The sequence below is a fragment of the Hyaena hyaena genome, unplaced genomic scaffold, assembly GCF_003009895.1.
Source record: "Hyaena hyaena isolate Hyena2069 unplaced genomic scaffold, ASM300989v1 scaffold_744, whole genome shotgun sequence".
Classification (NCBI taxonomy): domain Eukaryota; kingdom Metazoa; phylum Chordata; class Mammalia; order Carnivora; family Hyaenidae; genus Hyaena; species Hyaena hyaena.
The window spans coordinates 927602-943121 of NW_024081366.1; the positions used below are offsets into that span (position 1 = coordinate 927602).

At 46.7% G+C, this 15520-nt stretch overlaps 1 protein-coding gene across 1 annotated transcript; it reads left to right on the forward strand.

The window, feature by feature from the left end:
- The first annotated feature begins 333 nt into the window (after positions 1 to 333).
- On the forward strand, positions 334 to 9412 carry ARMCX4 (armadillo repeat containing X-linked 4). Its single transcript, XM_039218080.1, has 8 exons — positions 334 to 2163; positions 2551 to 2725; positions 3146 to 3210; positions 3478 to 3987; positions 4108 to 4347; positions 4468 to 4662; positions 5197 to 6327; positions 6445 to 9412. The coding sequence occupies exons 1-8, from the start codon at positions 334 to 336 to the stop codon at positions 9076 to 9078; spliced, it is 6780 nt and encodes a 2259-aa protein (XP_039074011.1). The 3' UTR covers positions 9079 to 9412.
- Positions 9413 to 15520: the final 6108 nt, after the last annotated feature.

Here is a 15520-nt window from a genome sequence, read left to right on the forward strand (position 1 = left end):
GGGAAAATTGTTGGGTACTGGGGAAAATGGGGAGGGGAGAAAATAAAAGGGATGGAGAGAGTTTGCTCATCATTCTCTTCTCCCACCAAGCACATCATTTCTATACTTTCCTGTCCTTCTGTGTATCTATCTGTATGATGCACAAAATTAGAAGAGAAATTTTAGTCCATTTCCTTCCTCCACTTCTAGGTCCACCTCCAGTGGCAGCTGTAGTGGCCTTTAAGTGGCTGAAGACCAGCGCCCTCACAGGCCTACACCCAGACCTACTACCCTCTTTCCCAATCCTGATTGAGATCCCTGTACCTTGTTCGTGCCTTCAATAGGGGTGATTACATGGGTCGCATTCAGGATGTGGGTTTGGTGACTGCAGGACTGGTGATCTGGGCTGGTACCTGCTACTACATTTACAGATTAACCAAAGGAAGATCCCAGAGAGTGAGGAAATTTGCCAGAAATGGGTCCAGAGTCAAGATGGAGACTGTGGTTGGGGTACAGAACCAGACCTTTGCCATGAGTGAAGCCATGGCTGGGTCAGAGACTGAGACTAGACCCATGGCCAAGACTGGAGCAGAAACTGGAGCAGAAGGTAGGGTTGGGGCTGAAGTAGAGACTACCACCACTGCTAAAGCCAGACCCAAAGCCAACTCTCAGGCCAAAACAATGGTTGAGGCAGAGGCAGAGAACCAGTCTGAGGCCAAAATAGTGGCCACAATAGTGGGCATGACAGAGGCAGTGACTCTTAATGAGGCCCAGGTCAGAGCTGGGGAAGTGGCCATGAAAGAGGCAGTGACCCAAACTGACTCTGAGGCTGGGAGAGTAGTCAGGAAGGAGGCTGTGACCCAAACTAAGGCTAAAGCTTTGGCACTGGTTGCCAGAGCAGAGACCAAGAGAGAAGTAATGACCCAGATGAAAGTGGAAGCTCGTTTACTGGCTGAAAAAGAAGTGAACAAAGTAATGGTGACACAGAGTGAGACCTTGGGAGTGACCAGGGAAGCGGCCAAGATGAGTGCCATAAATAAGACTGGAATTATGGCTCAGACCAAGGCAAGAGTCCTGGAAGAGACTGTGAGTGTGGCCAAAACTCAGTCTGAGGCCAGGCCTGGTAACATAGTTGATGCTAAGGGAAATCCTAATACCATGTCCAGGGCAGAAGCTGGAGTGGACATGAAGTCTTGTGAACCATCTCAAACTGTGGCCAAGATCCAGGTTGACAGCATGCCTGGTGCTGGGGTTGAGGCCAAGGGCAATCACAAAACCACGTCACAGGCAGAGTCTAGGGCAGACATGAGGGCCTCTACCCAGCCTCAGATTATAGCCAAGACCCAGGGGTCTTTGCTAGGGACAAAGTTTGATGCTGGGGGTAAAACCAATGTTGTGTGTAAGGCAGGGACAGGGGCAGATATAAGAGTTTCTACACAACCTGAGACTGTGGCCAAGAAACAGGCTGAGGCGATGTTTGGGGCCAGGGTTGATCACAGAGGAAATACCAATGTCACATCTAAGGCAATGACTGGAGCTGACATGAAGGTTGCTGCTCAACCTCAAGCTGTAGCCAGTACTCAGGCTGAAGCTATGCCTGATGCCAGAGTTAAAGGTAGAGGCAATTCCAATGCTATATCTAAAACAGGGGTCACGGCAAACTTGAGGGCCAATTCCCAGGCTGAAGCCTTGCCTGATGCCAGGGTTAAGACCAGAGACAATCCCAATGCCATGTCTAAGATGGGGGCTGGGACAGACACTGAGCTCTATACACAGCCTCAGGCTATGGCCAATGTCCAGGTTGCTGTGTTGCCTGATGGCAAGATTAAGGCTAAAAGGAATGTCAACACAATGTTTAAGGAAGGGGGTGGGACAGACACAAAGGCACAATCTCAGGCTTCAAATAAGAGCCAGGTTGAGATTTTACCTGGTACTAGAGGTAAGGCTAGGGGGAAAGCCAAAAGCAAGTGTAAAGCAGAGGTCGGGATAGAAATGAAAGCCTGTGAACAGCTTAAGGTTGGGGTCAAGACCCAAGCTGATGTTTTACCTGATTTCAGGGTTGATGGCAGAGATGATCCTAATGCCATTTCTTGGTCAGAGACTAAGGCAGAACTGAGAGCCTATGGTCAGCCTCAGACTATGGCCAATTCCCAGGGTGAAGCCTTGCCTGGTGTCAAGAATAAGGTTTGGGGCAATTCCAATGTTATATCTAAGTCACGGGCTGGGCCAGATACAATGGGCTCTTCCCAGCTCCATGTTGTAGCCAATTTCCAGGATGATGCCTCATCTAATACTAAGAATAAAGTCAGGGGCAATCCCAAAGCTATGTCTAAAGCAGGGACTGGGCCAGATTCAATATGTTCTGCCCAGCCTGAAACAGATACAACAGGCTCTGCCCAGCCCCAGGCTGTGACCAATTCCCATGGTGAAGCCTCATCTGGTACTAAGAATAAGGTCAGGGGCAATCCCAGTGCTGTGTCTAAGACAGCAGCTGAGCCAGATACAATAGGCTCTGCCCAGTCTGAGGTGTCTAATTCCCAAGGTGAAAACTTGCCCAGCACTAAGGATAAGGTCAAGGGCAAGTCCAATGCTGTGTCTAAGGCAGGGGCTGGGCCAAATACAGTGGGCTCTGCCCAACTCCAGTCTGGGACCAATTCCCAGGGTGAAGACTTGTCTGCTACTAAGAATAAGGTCAAGGGTAATCCCAGTGCTGTGTCTAAGGCAGAGGCTAAGGCAGATGCAATAGGTTTTGCCCAGCCTCAAACAAATACAATAGGTTCTTCCCAGCCCCTGACTGTGGCCAGTTCTCAGAGTGAAGCCCCGCTTGATATCAAGAATAAGGCTAGGTGCAAGTCCAGTGGTATGTCTAAGACAGGGGCTCAGCTAGATGCAGGGGACTCTGTCCAGCCTCAGGTTGTGGCCAATTCCCAAGGTGAAGTCTTGCATGGTACTAAGAACAAAGTCAAGGGCAATTCTAAAGCTGTGTCTACATCAAGCACTGGGCCAGATACAGTGGGCAGTGCCCAGCTCCAGGCTGTGACCAATGCCCAAGTTGAAGCCTTGTCTCGTCCTAATAATAAGGTCAGGGGCAATTCCAGTACTGTGTCTAAGACAGAGGCCAGGGCAGATGAAATGGGCTCTGCCCAGCCTCAAAGAGATACAACAGGTTCTGCCCAGCCCCTGGCTGTGGCCAATTCCCAGGGTGAAGCCTTGCCTTATACTAAGAACAAGGTCAAAGGCAATTCCAGTGATGTGTCTAAATCAGGATCTCGGCCAGATACAGTGGGCTCTACCCAGTTCCAGGCTGTGGCCAATGCCCAGGTTGAAGCGTTGTCTGGTACTAAGAACAAGGTCAGGGTCAATCCCAGTGCTGTGTCTAAGGCAGTGGCTAAGGCAGGTACAATGGGCTCTGCCCAAACTCTAACAGATACAAGCTCTGCCCAGCCCCTGGCTGTGGCCAATTCCCAGTGTGAAAACCTGTGTGGTACTAAGAGCAAGGTCAGGGGCAATCCCAATGCTTTGTCTAAAGCAGGGACTGGACCAGATATAGTGGGTCATGTCCAGTCTCAGATTGTGGCCAATTCCCAGGGTGAAGTCTTGCCTAACACTAAGAACAAGGTTAGGGGAAATTCCAATGCTGTATCCAAGACAGGGGCTGGGCCAGATATAGTGGGATCTGCCCAGCTCCAGGCTGTGGCCAATGCCAAGGGTGAAGCCTTGTCTGGTCCTAAGAATAAGGTCAGAGGCAATCCTAGTGCTGTGTCTAAGACAGAGGCCAGGGCAGATGCAATGGGCTCTGCTCAGCTTCAAACAGATATAACCTGTTCTGCCCAGCCCCTGGCTGTGGCCAATTCCCAGGGTGAAGCCTTGCTTGGTAACAAGAGTAAGGTTAGGGGCAATACCAATGCTTTGTCTAAAGCAGAGAATGGATCACATATAGTGGGTTCTGCCCAGCCGCATATTATGGCTAATTCCCAGGGTGAAGTTTTGCCTGGTACTAAGAACAAGGTCAGAGGAAATTCCAATCCTGGGTCTAAGACAGGGGCTGGGCCAGGTACAGTGGGCTCTGCTCAGCTGCATGCTGTGGCCAGTTCCCAGTGTGGGGCCTTGCCTTGTATCAAGCATAAGGTCAAGGGCAATCCCAGTGCTTTGTCTAAAGCAGGGACTGGGCCAGATCCAGTGGGCTCTGACCAGCTCCAGACTGTGGCTGATTCCCAGTATGAGGCTTTGCCTGGTGTGAAGAACAAGGTCAGCAGTCATCCCAATGCCATGTCTAAGGTAGGGGCCAGAGCAGATACAACAAGCTTTGCCCAGCCTCAGGCTGAGTCTAATTCCCAGGGTGAAGCCTTGTCTGGTGCCAGGAGTAAGGTCCAAGGCAATCTCAGTGTTCTGTCTAAATCAGACACTGAGCAAGGTATAGTGGGCTCTGCCCAGCCCCAAGCTGTGACCAATTCCCAGGATGAAGCCCGGTCTGGTACTAAGAATAAGGTCAAGGGCAATCCCAATGCTGTATCTAAAGCAGAGGCCAGTGCAGATATAACAGGTTCTGCCTGGCCCCAGGTGGTGGCCAATACCCAGAGTGAAGCCTTGTCTGGTATTAAGAATAAGGTCAGGGTCAATTCCAATGCTGTGTGTAAGGCAGAGGCCAGACCAGATACAATGGGCTCTGCCCAGCCTCAAACAGTTACAACAGGCTCTGCCCAGCCCCAAGCTGTGACCAGTTTCCAGGGTGAAGCTTCATCTTGTACTAAGAATAAGGTGTGGGGCAATCTTAGTGCTGTGTCTAAAGCAGGCATTGGGCCAGATACAATGGGCTGTGCTTGGCCCCAGGCTCTGGACAATTCCCAAGGTGAAGCCTTGCTTAGCATCAAGAATAAGGTCAGAGGCAATCCCAATGCTGTGTCTAAGGTAGAGGCCAAAGCAGATACAACAAGCTTTACCCAGCCTCAGGCTGTGTCTGAGTTCCAAGGTGAAACCTTGCCTGGTGCCAGTAGGGTCCAGGGCAATCCCAGTGCTATGTCTAAGGCAGGCACTGGGCCAGATACAATGTGTTCTTCTCAGCCTCAAACAGATATAATAGGCACTGCCCAGTCCCAAGCCAAGTCTAATTCTCAAGGTGAAGCCTTGTCTGGTGCCAGAAATAAGGTTAAGGACAATCCCTATGCAGTATTTAAGGCAGGGGCTGGGCAAGATAGAATAGGCTCTCTTTCACCCCAGGCTGTGGCCAGTTATCAGGGTGAGGCCTTGCTTGGTGCCAAGAGTAAGGTCAGGGGAAATACCAATGCTGAGCCTAAGGTAGAGGCTTGGACACATAGGATGGGCTCTGGTCAGCCTCAGTCTGTGGCCCATTCCCAGAATAAGATCTTGCCTGAGGCAAAGGACAAGGCTATACTGAAGTCTGAGGTAGAAGCCACAGAAGATGAAGGCTATGCAAAACCTAAGACTGAAACCATACTCATTTCTGAGAGTGGCAGTGGGACAGGCACTCAGGCCTACAGAAAAACTCAGCCTAGGGTCCATGACTATTACTGGAATGGGATTGGTATTGAGGATTGGATTGCTTCTGAGCGATGGATCAAATTTAGGTTTCAGGCCAGGGATGGATACTGGGAGAATAGCATGTCCTGGGCTGATGATGAGAATGAAACCAGTCTCGAGTCCTGGAGTGGGGCTAGTGATAAGTCTGATATTAAGTCTTGGGCTGGGGCTAAGGCTGAGAATGAAGTTGGTTTTCCTTCTTGGGCTGAAGCTGGGGACCAGGCTTGTGGGGGACTCTGGGTTGGGAGTCAGGCCAGTGAAGAGTCCTGGGCTGGGAGCAAGGCCAGTAGGGGAGATTCTTTGTCAGAGGTTAGGGACATGGCCATTGGAGGGTCTTGGATTGGAGCTCAGAACCAGGCCAGTGTGGGATCTTGGGCTAGTACTGGGAACCAGGCTATTGGTGAACCCTGGGCTAGAAGTCAGGCCAGTGCCGTGTCCTGGGCTGGGGAAGATGCCATTGGAGGGTCCTGGACTACAGCTGAGGAACAGGCCAGTGGAAGATCTCAGGATGGGGCTAGGATCCAGGCTAATGGAGGGTCTTGGGCTGAACCTATAGCTGGGAATGTGGCTAGCATTGCGTACTGGGTTGGGGATATGGACCAGGCTAGTGAAAGGTACTGGATTGGGAACAGTAATCTGTCTGGTGGGTCCAAGCCTAGATTTGAGGATCAGGCCAGTGGAAATGTATCCTGGGTTGTGGCTGGTGGCCAGTCCAGTGGAGGGTCTAGGCTCGGGCCTGAGGATCAGTCTGGTAGAAAGTACTGGGCTGACACTGCTGACCAAGCCAGTGGAGGGTCCAGGATGAGGCCTGTGGACCATTCTGGGGGTAGGTCCTGGGCTAGGGCTGTGGAACAGGCCAACAAAGGGTCTAGGCCAGGGTGTGTGGACCAGTCGAGTGTTGGGTCCTGGGTTAGCACTGGCAACCAGGCCAGTGGAGGATTCTTGGTTGGGACTGTGGACCAGGCCAGTGGGGATTCCTGGGTTGGGACTGGTGATGAGTCTGGCGGTGAGTCCAAACCTAGATTTCAGGATCTGGTAAATGACGAAGAGTCTTTGGTTAGGGCTGTTGGCCAGGCTGGTAGAGGGCCCAGGTTGGGGCCTCAGGACCAGTCCAGTGGAAGGTCCTGGGCTGACTCTGGGGACCAAGCCAGTGGAGGGTTCCTGGTTGAGGCTGTGGACCAGGGCAATGGAGGGTCCTGGGCTGTACTTGGTGATCAGGCCGGTGGTGGGGCAAAGCCTAGATTTGAAGAGGAGGCAAGTGGAAGAGGGTCTTGGGCTGACAATGGGGGACAGGCTGGTGGAGGCTCTAGGCTAGGTCCCAGGGACAAGTCAATTGGAGATTCCTGGGCTGGCACTGGGGACCAGGCCAGTGAAGAATCCAGGCCAGGGCCCAAAGATCAGTCCAATGGATGGTTCTGTGCTTGCAGTGGGAGTCAGGCTAATGCAAGAGGGTCCTGGGGTGGGGGTGGTGGCCAGCCTGTTGGAAGATCTAGACTAGGGCCCATGAACCCATCCAGTGGTGGTTCCTGGGCTGATACTGGGAGTCGGGTCAGTGGAGGGTCTTGGCCTGGGGCTGGAGATCCAGCTAGTACCTGTCCCAAACCTGGATTTGAGGATCAGGCCAGTGGAGGAGGGTTCTGGTCTGGTGCTAAGGACCAGGTTGTTGGAGGGCCTAATCCAGGGCATGCAGACCAGTCTAGTGGTGGATCCTGGGCTGGCACTAGGAGTCAAGCCAGTGGAAGGTCCTGGGCTGGGTCTGGGGATCAGGCTGATAGCTATTCTGAACCTGGATTTGAGGACCTGTTCAGTGGAGAAGTCTCCCAGGCTGGCACTGGGGATCAGGCTAGTGGAAAATCTTGGCCTGGGTTGAGGCCTGATAATGAGGCCAGTAGAGGATGTAGGCTGGGGTCTGAGGACCAGGCAAGTGGAGGGTCCTGGACTAGGGCTGGTGACCAGACCAGTGGAAGACCGCAGGTTAGTGCTGAGATGGAGGCCAAAGAAAGATCCTGGTTTGGGACTAGAGGTGAGACTACTACAGGGTCCTGGGTCAGGAGAAGGGAAGAGGCTGGTATTGTGTCAAAACTTGGAGGCAAAAATGAGGCCAGTATTGAATCCAGATCAGGGGCTAAAGAAGAGGCCAATATTGGGTCCTGGACCAGATCTGAAGAGGCAGCCTGTGTGGATTCCTGTGTGGGGGCTGAGGCTGGGGCTGGGACTGAGGCAGAGGCTAGGAAGGAGTCTTGGCTCTGGGATGGAGATGCAGCCACCACAGAGTCTAGGCTTGGGGGTGAGGAAGAGGCTTGCATGGGATCCTGGACTTTGTCTGAGGAGGTAGATGAGGATGAGCTAAGTAGAGCCTCTAGCCCTGATATTGAGGAGATCAGTTTAAGGTCCTTGTTTTGGGCTGATAGTGAGAAGAGTAATGAGTTCAGATCCAAGAGTGAAAGAGATGTGTATTTTGAGTGTGGAGCTGGAGATAAGGCCAGTGCCAAGGATAACCTTGAGGTTGTTGGTGGAACTGATGTAAGGTCTTGGTTCTGGAATAGTAATGAGAACAGAAGTGAGGACAAATCTGCACCTAAAACTAAAGCCAAAAAGTCAGCTGAGTCAAGAGGCACATATCCATCCATGGTCCCTGGGGCAGGAATGGGGTCATGGGCAGGAGCCATGATCTGGACGGAAATGAAATTTCCATACCAAAGTGAGTCCTGCTTCCCACCTGAAGATGAGCTCAGAAAACAGATCAGGTGTGAGGAGAAAACTCAGCCCTGGACCTGTCGCTGTAAACGTGAAGCTAATATGGATCCACGAGAGCTTGAAAAACTCATTTGCATGATTGAGATGACTGAAGATCCTTCTATTCATGAAATAGCCAATAATGCTTTATATAACAGTCTCGATTATTCATTTTCCCATGAAGTCATTCGTAATGCAGGTAGAATATCAATTATTGAAAGCTTACTCAATAATCCCTATCCCAGTGTTAGGCAGAAGGCTTTAAATGCACTGAATAACATCTCAGTGGCTGCTGAAAATCATAGGAAGGTGAAAACATACTTAAACCAAGTATGTGAAGACACAGTTACCTATCCCTTGAATTCAAATGTGCAGCTGTCTGGACTAAGATTGATAAAACATTTGACTATTATTAGTGAATATCAGCATATGGTTACAAATTATATTTCAGAATTTCTTCGTTTGTTAACTGTGGGAAGTGGAGAAACTAAAGACCATATTTTGGGAATGCTTTTGAATTTCTCTAAAAATCCATCTATGACAAAAGACTTACTCATTGCCAATGCACCAACATCACTGATTAATATCTTTAACAAGAAAGAGACAAAAGAGAATATTCTTAAAGCTCTTTCACTATTTGAAAATATAAATTACCATTTTAAAAGAAGAGCAAAAGTATTTACCCAGGACAAGTTCAGTAAAAACTCCCTTTATTTCATATTCCAACGACCCAAAGCATGTGCCAAGAAACTTCGAGTCTTAGCAGCAGAATACAGTGACCCTGAGGTGAAAGAAAGAGTTGAGCTATTATTAAACAAACTCTGATTAGTTATATGTTTCCAAACAAATCTGAGTAATGTTTTGGTTTTGCAGCCTGGAGGTAATGCACATTGTAAATTGCATCATAACTTCGAAACTGATGTTACTTATGATGGTCTATAGCTGGATCACTTTATGAACACCAAATGAATTCAAACTTGTACTGAAAATATATGTGTTGATTATTACCTTGTCTGGATCAAGATATTTTTAGTATGCTTCATGAGCAGAAACTGACCTGATTCTTCATAACTAAGGTAATTTTTGGTCCTTTGTGTGGACTTATGTTTATACATTTGAGGCTTTATTTTTTATGTTATCAATAAAGTTGTGTGTTTTAAGCAGAAAAAAAGAGACACATCTTTGTCCTTGAGTTTATGATCTATCTGGAAAGGCAAGATGTATGGAAAGAAAAATATATTACAAAACCACGAGCGTCTGATCATGGCCAAACCCTTCCCAACAGTGCAGAAACTTCTGCAGGCAACAGTGATCAGGGAAAATTTTACAGAGGAGGGAGACACTTAAATAAGCTGGGCTTGAGGGATAGGATAAAAATGGGGTGGGAGAGCATTTGGAGGAGGGAGGAGCGGTGGGAAGAAAGGCATTGAGGTGGGAATCCTGCTCCAGAGAGGAGGTTGGCCTGCTTGGAGTTCTAAGTGTGAGGAGAGTGATGGGAAATGTAATCCATCAGTTTGGGTGAGCCCCTTCATGGAGGATCCCTGATTGCTAAACTGAGGTGTCTTAATGTTACTCCATCCACCCTGGGAGACCCCAAAACCTTCTGTGACCAAAGGAATGAGTATGAAAGGTAAAGAGTGTAGCTGATCTGTGTGCAGAATGGGTCAGAGTTGGGGTGGAGACAGGAGGGGCCACTGAAGATTGGAAGTTACTGCCATGGTCCAGGTATGAGATGATAAAATTTTGAGACTTCACTACTGGCCATGGGAATGGCAAGGGGAGGAAGGAAGTGAGACTCTTTGAACAAAGAAATGATGGAACTTATCTTGAGGGCATACATAGAGGGATAATTTTATTTTAGGGTCCTGGTGGCATTTAATAGGAAAACATTCTCTTTGTTGGCTAACTCTGGTGTCTGTGTAAGTAAATACATTACATATTATTCTGAAATAATAAAATATAATAGAAGAAAGAACAATGTTTAGTGCTTCTATTAGATTTCTTTTAGAAGGTTGGTTGAGGCAGGGCCTTTATGGAACCACTGAGAATGGTGTTGGTATCAATACTGAAAAATATCCACCTTTCTCCTACCCCAGATTGTGGTGGGGGTGTGGTGGGAGGGGCTCAAACTGTGCTGGTGGGAGCATACACTGATACAAGGTCCATTTGGATACATGTTTCAGAGGCTTTAAGATGCACATGCTCTTTGACCCAGTAATTCCACTTGTAGAAATTTATCTATAGAAAATGATCAAATAATTGGGTTGTACAAAGCTGTGCATCCTCATGGTGTTTTAAAGAGTGAAAAACTGTGAATGACCCAAGTGTCTCAAAATAGGCACTTGGCTAAACAAATTAGGGTGTGTCTACATATTGAAACATCTTCCAGCTATTGAAAATTGTGATCATTCAGCATTTAATCTTAAGTGGGAAAAATAGACTGCAAAAGCACATGCTATACTTTTTATAGAGTAAAAGAATATATTTAAATTATGTCCTATATAAACTTTGGTGTATACTCTGAGAATGTTAATAGTGTCCTATGGGTGTTAGATTAATGAGCAATTTTATCTGTTTTTTGCTCATCTGTATTTTCTGATTTTTATATGCACCACAAATTTTTGCATGACTTACCAAAATGAAATGGGTGGATTTGGGCTAAGCAGACCTGTCAATAGTATATCAGGGAACTAGAGAAAAATTATAAATAGAGGCTCACATATTGATGTCTAGATATTTGGAAGGTATAAATTAAAATTTTAAATAAATATTTAAATAAAGCTATAAATGCAAGTGTAAATGTTTGAAAATTTAAATCTTCTTAACCATTTAAAAAGTAAAACTGTTCTGAATTCTATTATTCAATGGCCACTAAATATCTAGTGGAAAAAATGATGTCACATTTGTGGTAGATTCTGCAGTCTGTTGCTCTAATCCTCCTTCAGGAATAAAGAAGTTGTGATTTATTTGCTAGGAGAGCTGCCAGCAGACAGCCCTCAGCTGTCGTCCCCTTTCAGGAATTGTCTCAGCTGGGAAGTCACCTCCCACAAGGTCACCCTCTTCCTGGGGTACTTCCATCCAATGGCTGATTGACATGGCCTTCTTGCCTCAAATGGGACAGCTAAACTTCTCCCTCTGTCCAATCCTGCTTCCTTCTTTTCCCTTCCACAGATTTTGATCTCAAGAGATCCCTAATAAAAGCTCTCCATGCTGAACTCTGAGTCTGCTCTCCAGGAAGCCAACCTACAACAGTTGGTATGAGGAGTAGTTCAGGAAGGCAAACACTGTGATGAAATTTTGAAGATGAATCACCTGCTGCCCAGCTGGCAAGGAGGACCCCATCACTGATGGTAGGTGGAGTAGATAGGAACCTGGAACAGGTGGCAGAGGAATTGTCAGCGTTTTCAGTGATGGTGAACTGGGATGGCACTGGTGGAAGGGGATGCATTAGCTAGTTCTATGTAGCACATTTTTGAGAAATATGTGGGAAATATTAAATATAAAGAAGGCCAGAAAATTGTATAGCTATTTCTATGCTTGATTGACTTCTAGAAAAAAATAATGAAAAGTCGAATTAAATTATTCAGCAATTAAATGCTATATGTGAAAGCCAGAAAGTTTCATTCATAGCATATAAAGAGGCCCTCTTCTTTCCTAGGTAGAAGATAAAGAAATATTAGGACAAGGCCTAGGATTTATTGAAAGCAAGCTTCAAAGAAAGTTAAAATCCCAACCAAGACAAGTCTGCAATTCTAGTTAGGAAGGAATGGGATCCTGACACATGGGATGGGGACTTATGGACTGATATTCCTGAAAATCTTGTAACCTCAGATTTCCCTGGACACCTTGAGCATTCAGAAGTGTCCCACTCCTTCCTATTTAGGGCTAGTGCTTCACCTTACTTAAACATGCAGTGTCCTTTCTCCCTTAAGGTGATGTGTATTTCCTTCAGAATCTGCCCCACTTCTCATCCTGGCCACTGGGCCTATATATAGGGTTAAGTCACAGCATAACCTCCCTGGAGTGTGCTGGGCCTAAGAAGAAGGAAGGAAAGGGAATACCCCAAGAAGTAGCTATAGGACCTAGCAAGCATGTACTAGCAGATGCTGAGGGGGAAGCATGGGACTAAATTCTGAGGGCCTTGATTAGGGGAGATGGAATATAAAATTGAATAAAGGAAAAGTTAATAGTATTGAGAGTTATCTCCCAAGATACAGTATTTAACACCCCAAGAAAGACCCCAGGAGATTGTGTGAACTCACTACTAGAATGGCAACTCAAAGTATGGAAAAAGGAATTAAGTGAGGTTTAAATGCCAGAGTCGTCATAGCAGATGGTGGGGAAAGGGTTAAAGACTCAGGCAAGTGTGAATAATAGAATAAATATATAATTTATGTCCAGAAAACCCTCTGGAGGACTATGTTCTGCAGGAGGACCCAAAGAGCACACTATTTGCTGGAGCTATAAAGAATGCACTGGTGAGAGGAGCAGCAGTATCACTAAGAAGTTCAGGGGTGGCTTGCCTCTGCAGGCCACGGCTCAGAATAGGAGAGGATGTTACAGGATGAGGAACACTGATAGAAATGGTGATAGTTCAGGGTGCTCTGGTGGCTCAGTTGGTTGAGTGTCCAACTCTTCGTTTCATCTCAGGTCATGATCTCACGGTTTGTGTGATTGAGCCCTGAGTTGGGCTCTGCACTGACAGTGTGGAGTCTGCTTGAGATTCTCTATCTCCCTCTCTCTCTCTGCACTTCCCCCATTCGAGCATGCATGGTCTCTCTCTCTTTCTCTCTCTCTCTCTCAAAATAAATAACATAAACATTAAAAAAAAAAAAGAAAAAAGAATTGGTGATGTCTCTGAAACAGTAGAGGCAGGATGACTGCACATAACCATCAGAAGTCATGTGGATGCAAATACCATAATGTGCTGCAGGGTCAGAGTGATAGGCAGGGAGGCCTGATCTGCAGAGAGCTGTGGAGATAATTTATAGAACACAGTGCCCTGGGGAAAATAAGAAGCCAACAATCTGTGCTGAATGTGAGCAACCAAAAGAAATCAAAGATGGTCAGAGTTCTGAGGGACAGTGATAAAAAGTCACAATTCCTTGCTCAGCTTCTGACCCTAACTCAGTTTTTGATCCAGAGTGCATTGTTTGAAGGAGAGGCTGGGTGCCCAGGAAGAAGCCTACAACATTAGTAATGATTTCTCTGGTCCTTCTATTTATGCATGCAGCTGTATGCAGGGGAAAGAGGAATACTCAAATATTTTGAGGACTGGTGTACACTAGTTATGAGTTGATATACCCAGAGACCTAAAATGTCAACATGTTATCCTTCTTAGAATAAGGACAGATGGGAACCTGGTATTAATGGACTCCTGGCCTATGGTGGATTCACAGTGGCTCAATTGGGTCCACAAAACTACCTGATGGTTACTTTCCTGGTCTCTGAATATATAATTGGAATAGAAATTTTTGTAGTTGATATAAGCCCTACATTGGTTTCTTGGCCTGTGGAGTCAGAGCTGTTTGTAGATGAAAAGTAAAGTTTTTGAGACTGCCTTACCTTCCTTGGCCAAGATAATAAACGAAAACATATAGCATCTTGGGGAAGATGGCAGAAGTTAGTACCACTGTTAAAGACCTAAAGAATGCTTGGATGTGGTCCTCATTATATCTACATTTAATGCACCAATTTGGACCCCTGCAAAATATGGGCAGAGTCTAGTAGATGACTGTAGACAATTGAAAACCCAACCAGATAGTGATACAAGTGCAGCTACCATGTCAGATACAATATCTTTGCTAGAGCAGAATAACATGACCTTAGGTACCTTTTAATTAGCTATTGGTTTGGAAAATGTAGTTTTCTATCCCTATCAGAATAAAACATCAGAAAAAGTTCATGTTCATGTAGAACAGAGAACATTATACATTTGTAGTTTTTCCTCAAAGGCCTACTAACTTTCCTGTCCTCTGTCATATTATAGTCTGAAGATAGCTGGACCCTCTGAATATAACACTAGTTTGCTATATTGATGACATCATGCTAATGGGACCAAAATGAGTAAGAAACGGTTAGCACATTAGAGGCCTTGGTAAGACACGTGTACTCCACATGATGGGGGATAAACCCTACAAAGATCCATGGGCTGGCTACATTAGGTGCAGGTTTTATAGGTTGAATGATCTGGGGGGCATGCTACAAGATTGCCTCCAAATTAAAGGGCAAATTATTGCATTTCACTTTCCCCACAAAGAAGGAAATCCACTGCTTACCAAGCAGGCTTCTTTGGGTTCTGAAAACACCATATTTCACACCTGGAATGACTGTTTCTACCCATATACTGGGTGACATAATATGCCAGCTTTGAGTGGGGCCTAGAGCAAAATAAAGTCCTAAGCAGGTCCAAGCTGTGGTTCTGAGTAGTCTTGACACCTGGTCCATAAAATAAACAGACCATATGGTCTATGTTGGCAAAAAATGCCACATGGAGTTTTTGATGAGCTCCAATGGGACAGTCAGAGATTGGTCCAGAATTTAGGGTCTGGAGCAAACCAATGCCATTTGCAGTGGAGAATTATATGTCTTTTGAAAATGGCTCCTCACATGCTACTGCATCCTGATAGAGATGGAATGCCTGGCCATAGGTAATCAAGTGACCATATAGCCAGAGCTGCCCATCATGAACTGAATTCTGTCAGCTTTGCCAAGGTATAAGGGGGCCTGCCCAGCAGCCAGATGGAAGTTTTACATGCAGGATCAAGCACAAGCAGGGCTGGAGGACACAAGCACCTGCACAATTAGCCAGAGCAGATCCGCCTTGATAGCTACCGCTGTTGTACTATTGTCATTCATTCACCTTACACCTGTGGCCCCTTGAGAACTCTTTTGACGAGCTGACTAGGAAGAAAAAAGCCCAAGCATTGTTTATAGATTGGTGGACTTGGCATGTGGGTATCAGCAAGTATAGCAACTCCAACCTGAGAAATCCATGGCTACCAGGAAGTAGGGTCTGAGTCACACCACCAGGCAAACCACCAAGACCCTAAGACTGATGGGGATCTATAATTGTTAGTGGAAGAAGGAGATGATTATTTGCAGCTTTGAGACCAGTTGCAGTACTGAGGGTTGTAGTTTCTCCTAAGTTTCTCCTAGGAAGAGAGGCCCACCAGGCTCCTGGAAGAGCTGATCCCAGAACTTATATGAAGTTGATTTGGGAGGCACAAGGTGTGGACTGTGTTGGACACCGAAATGCCTTGCCCAG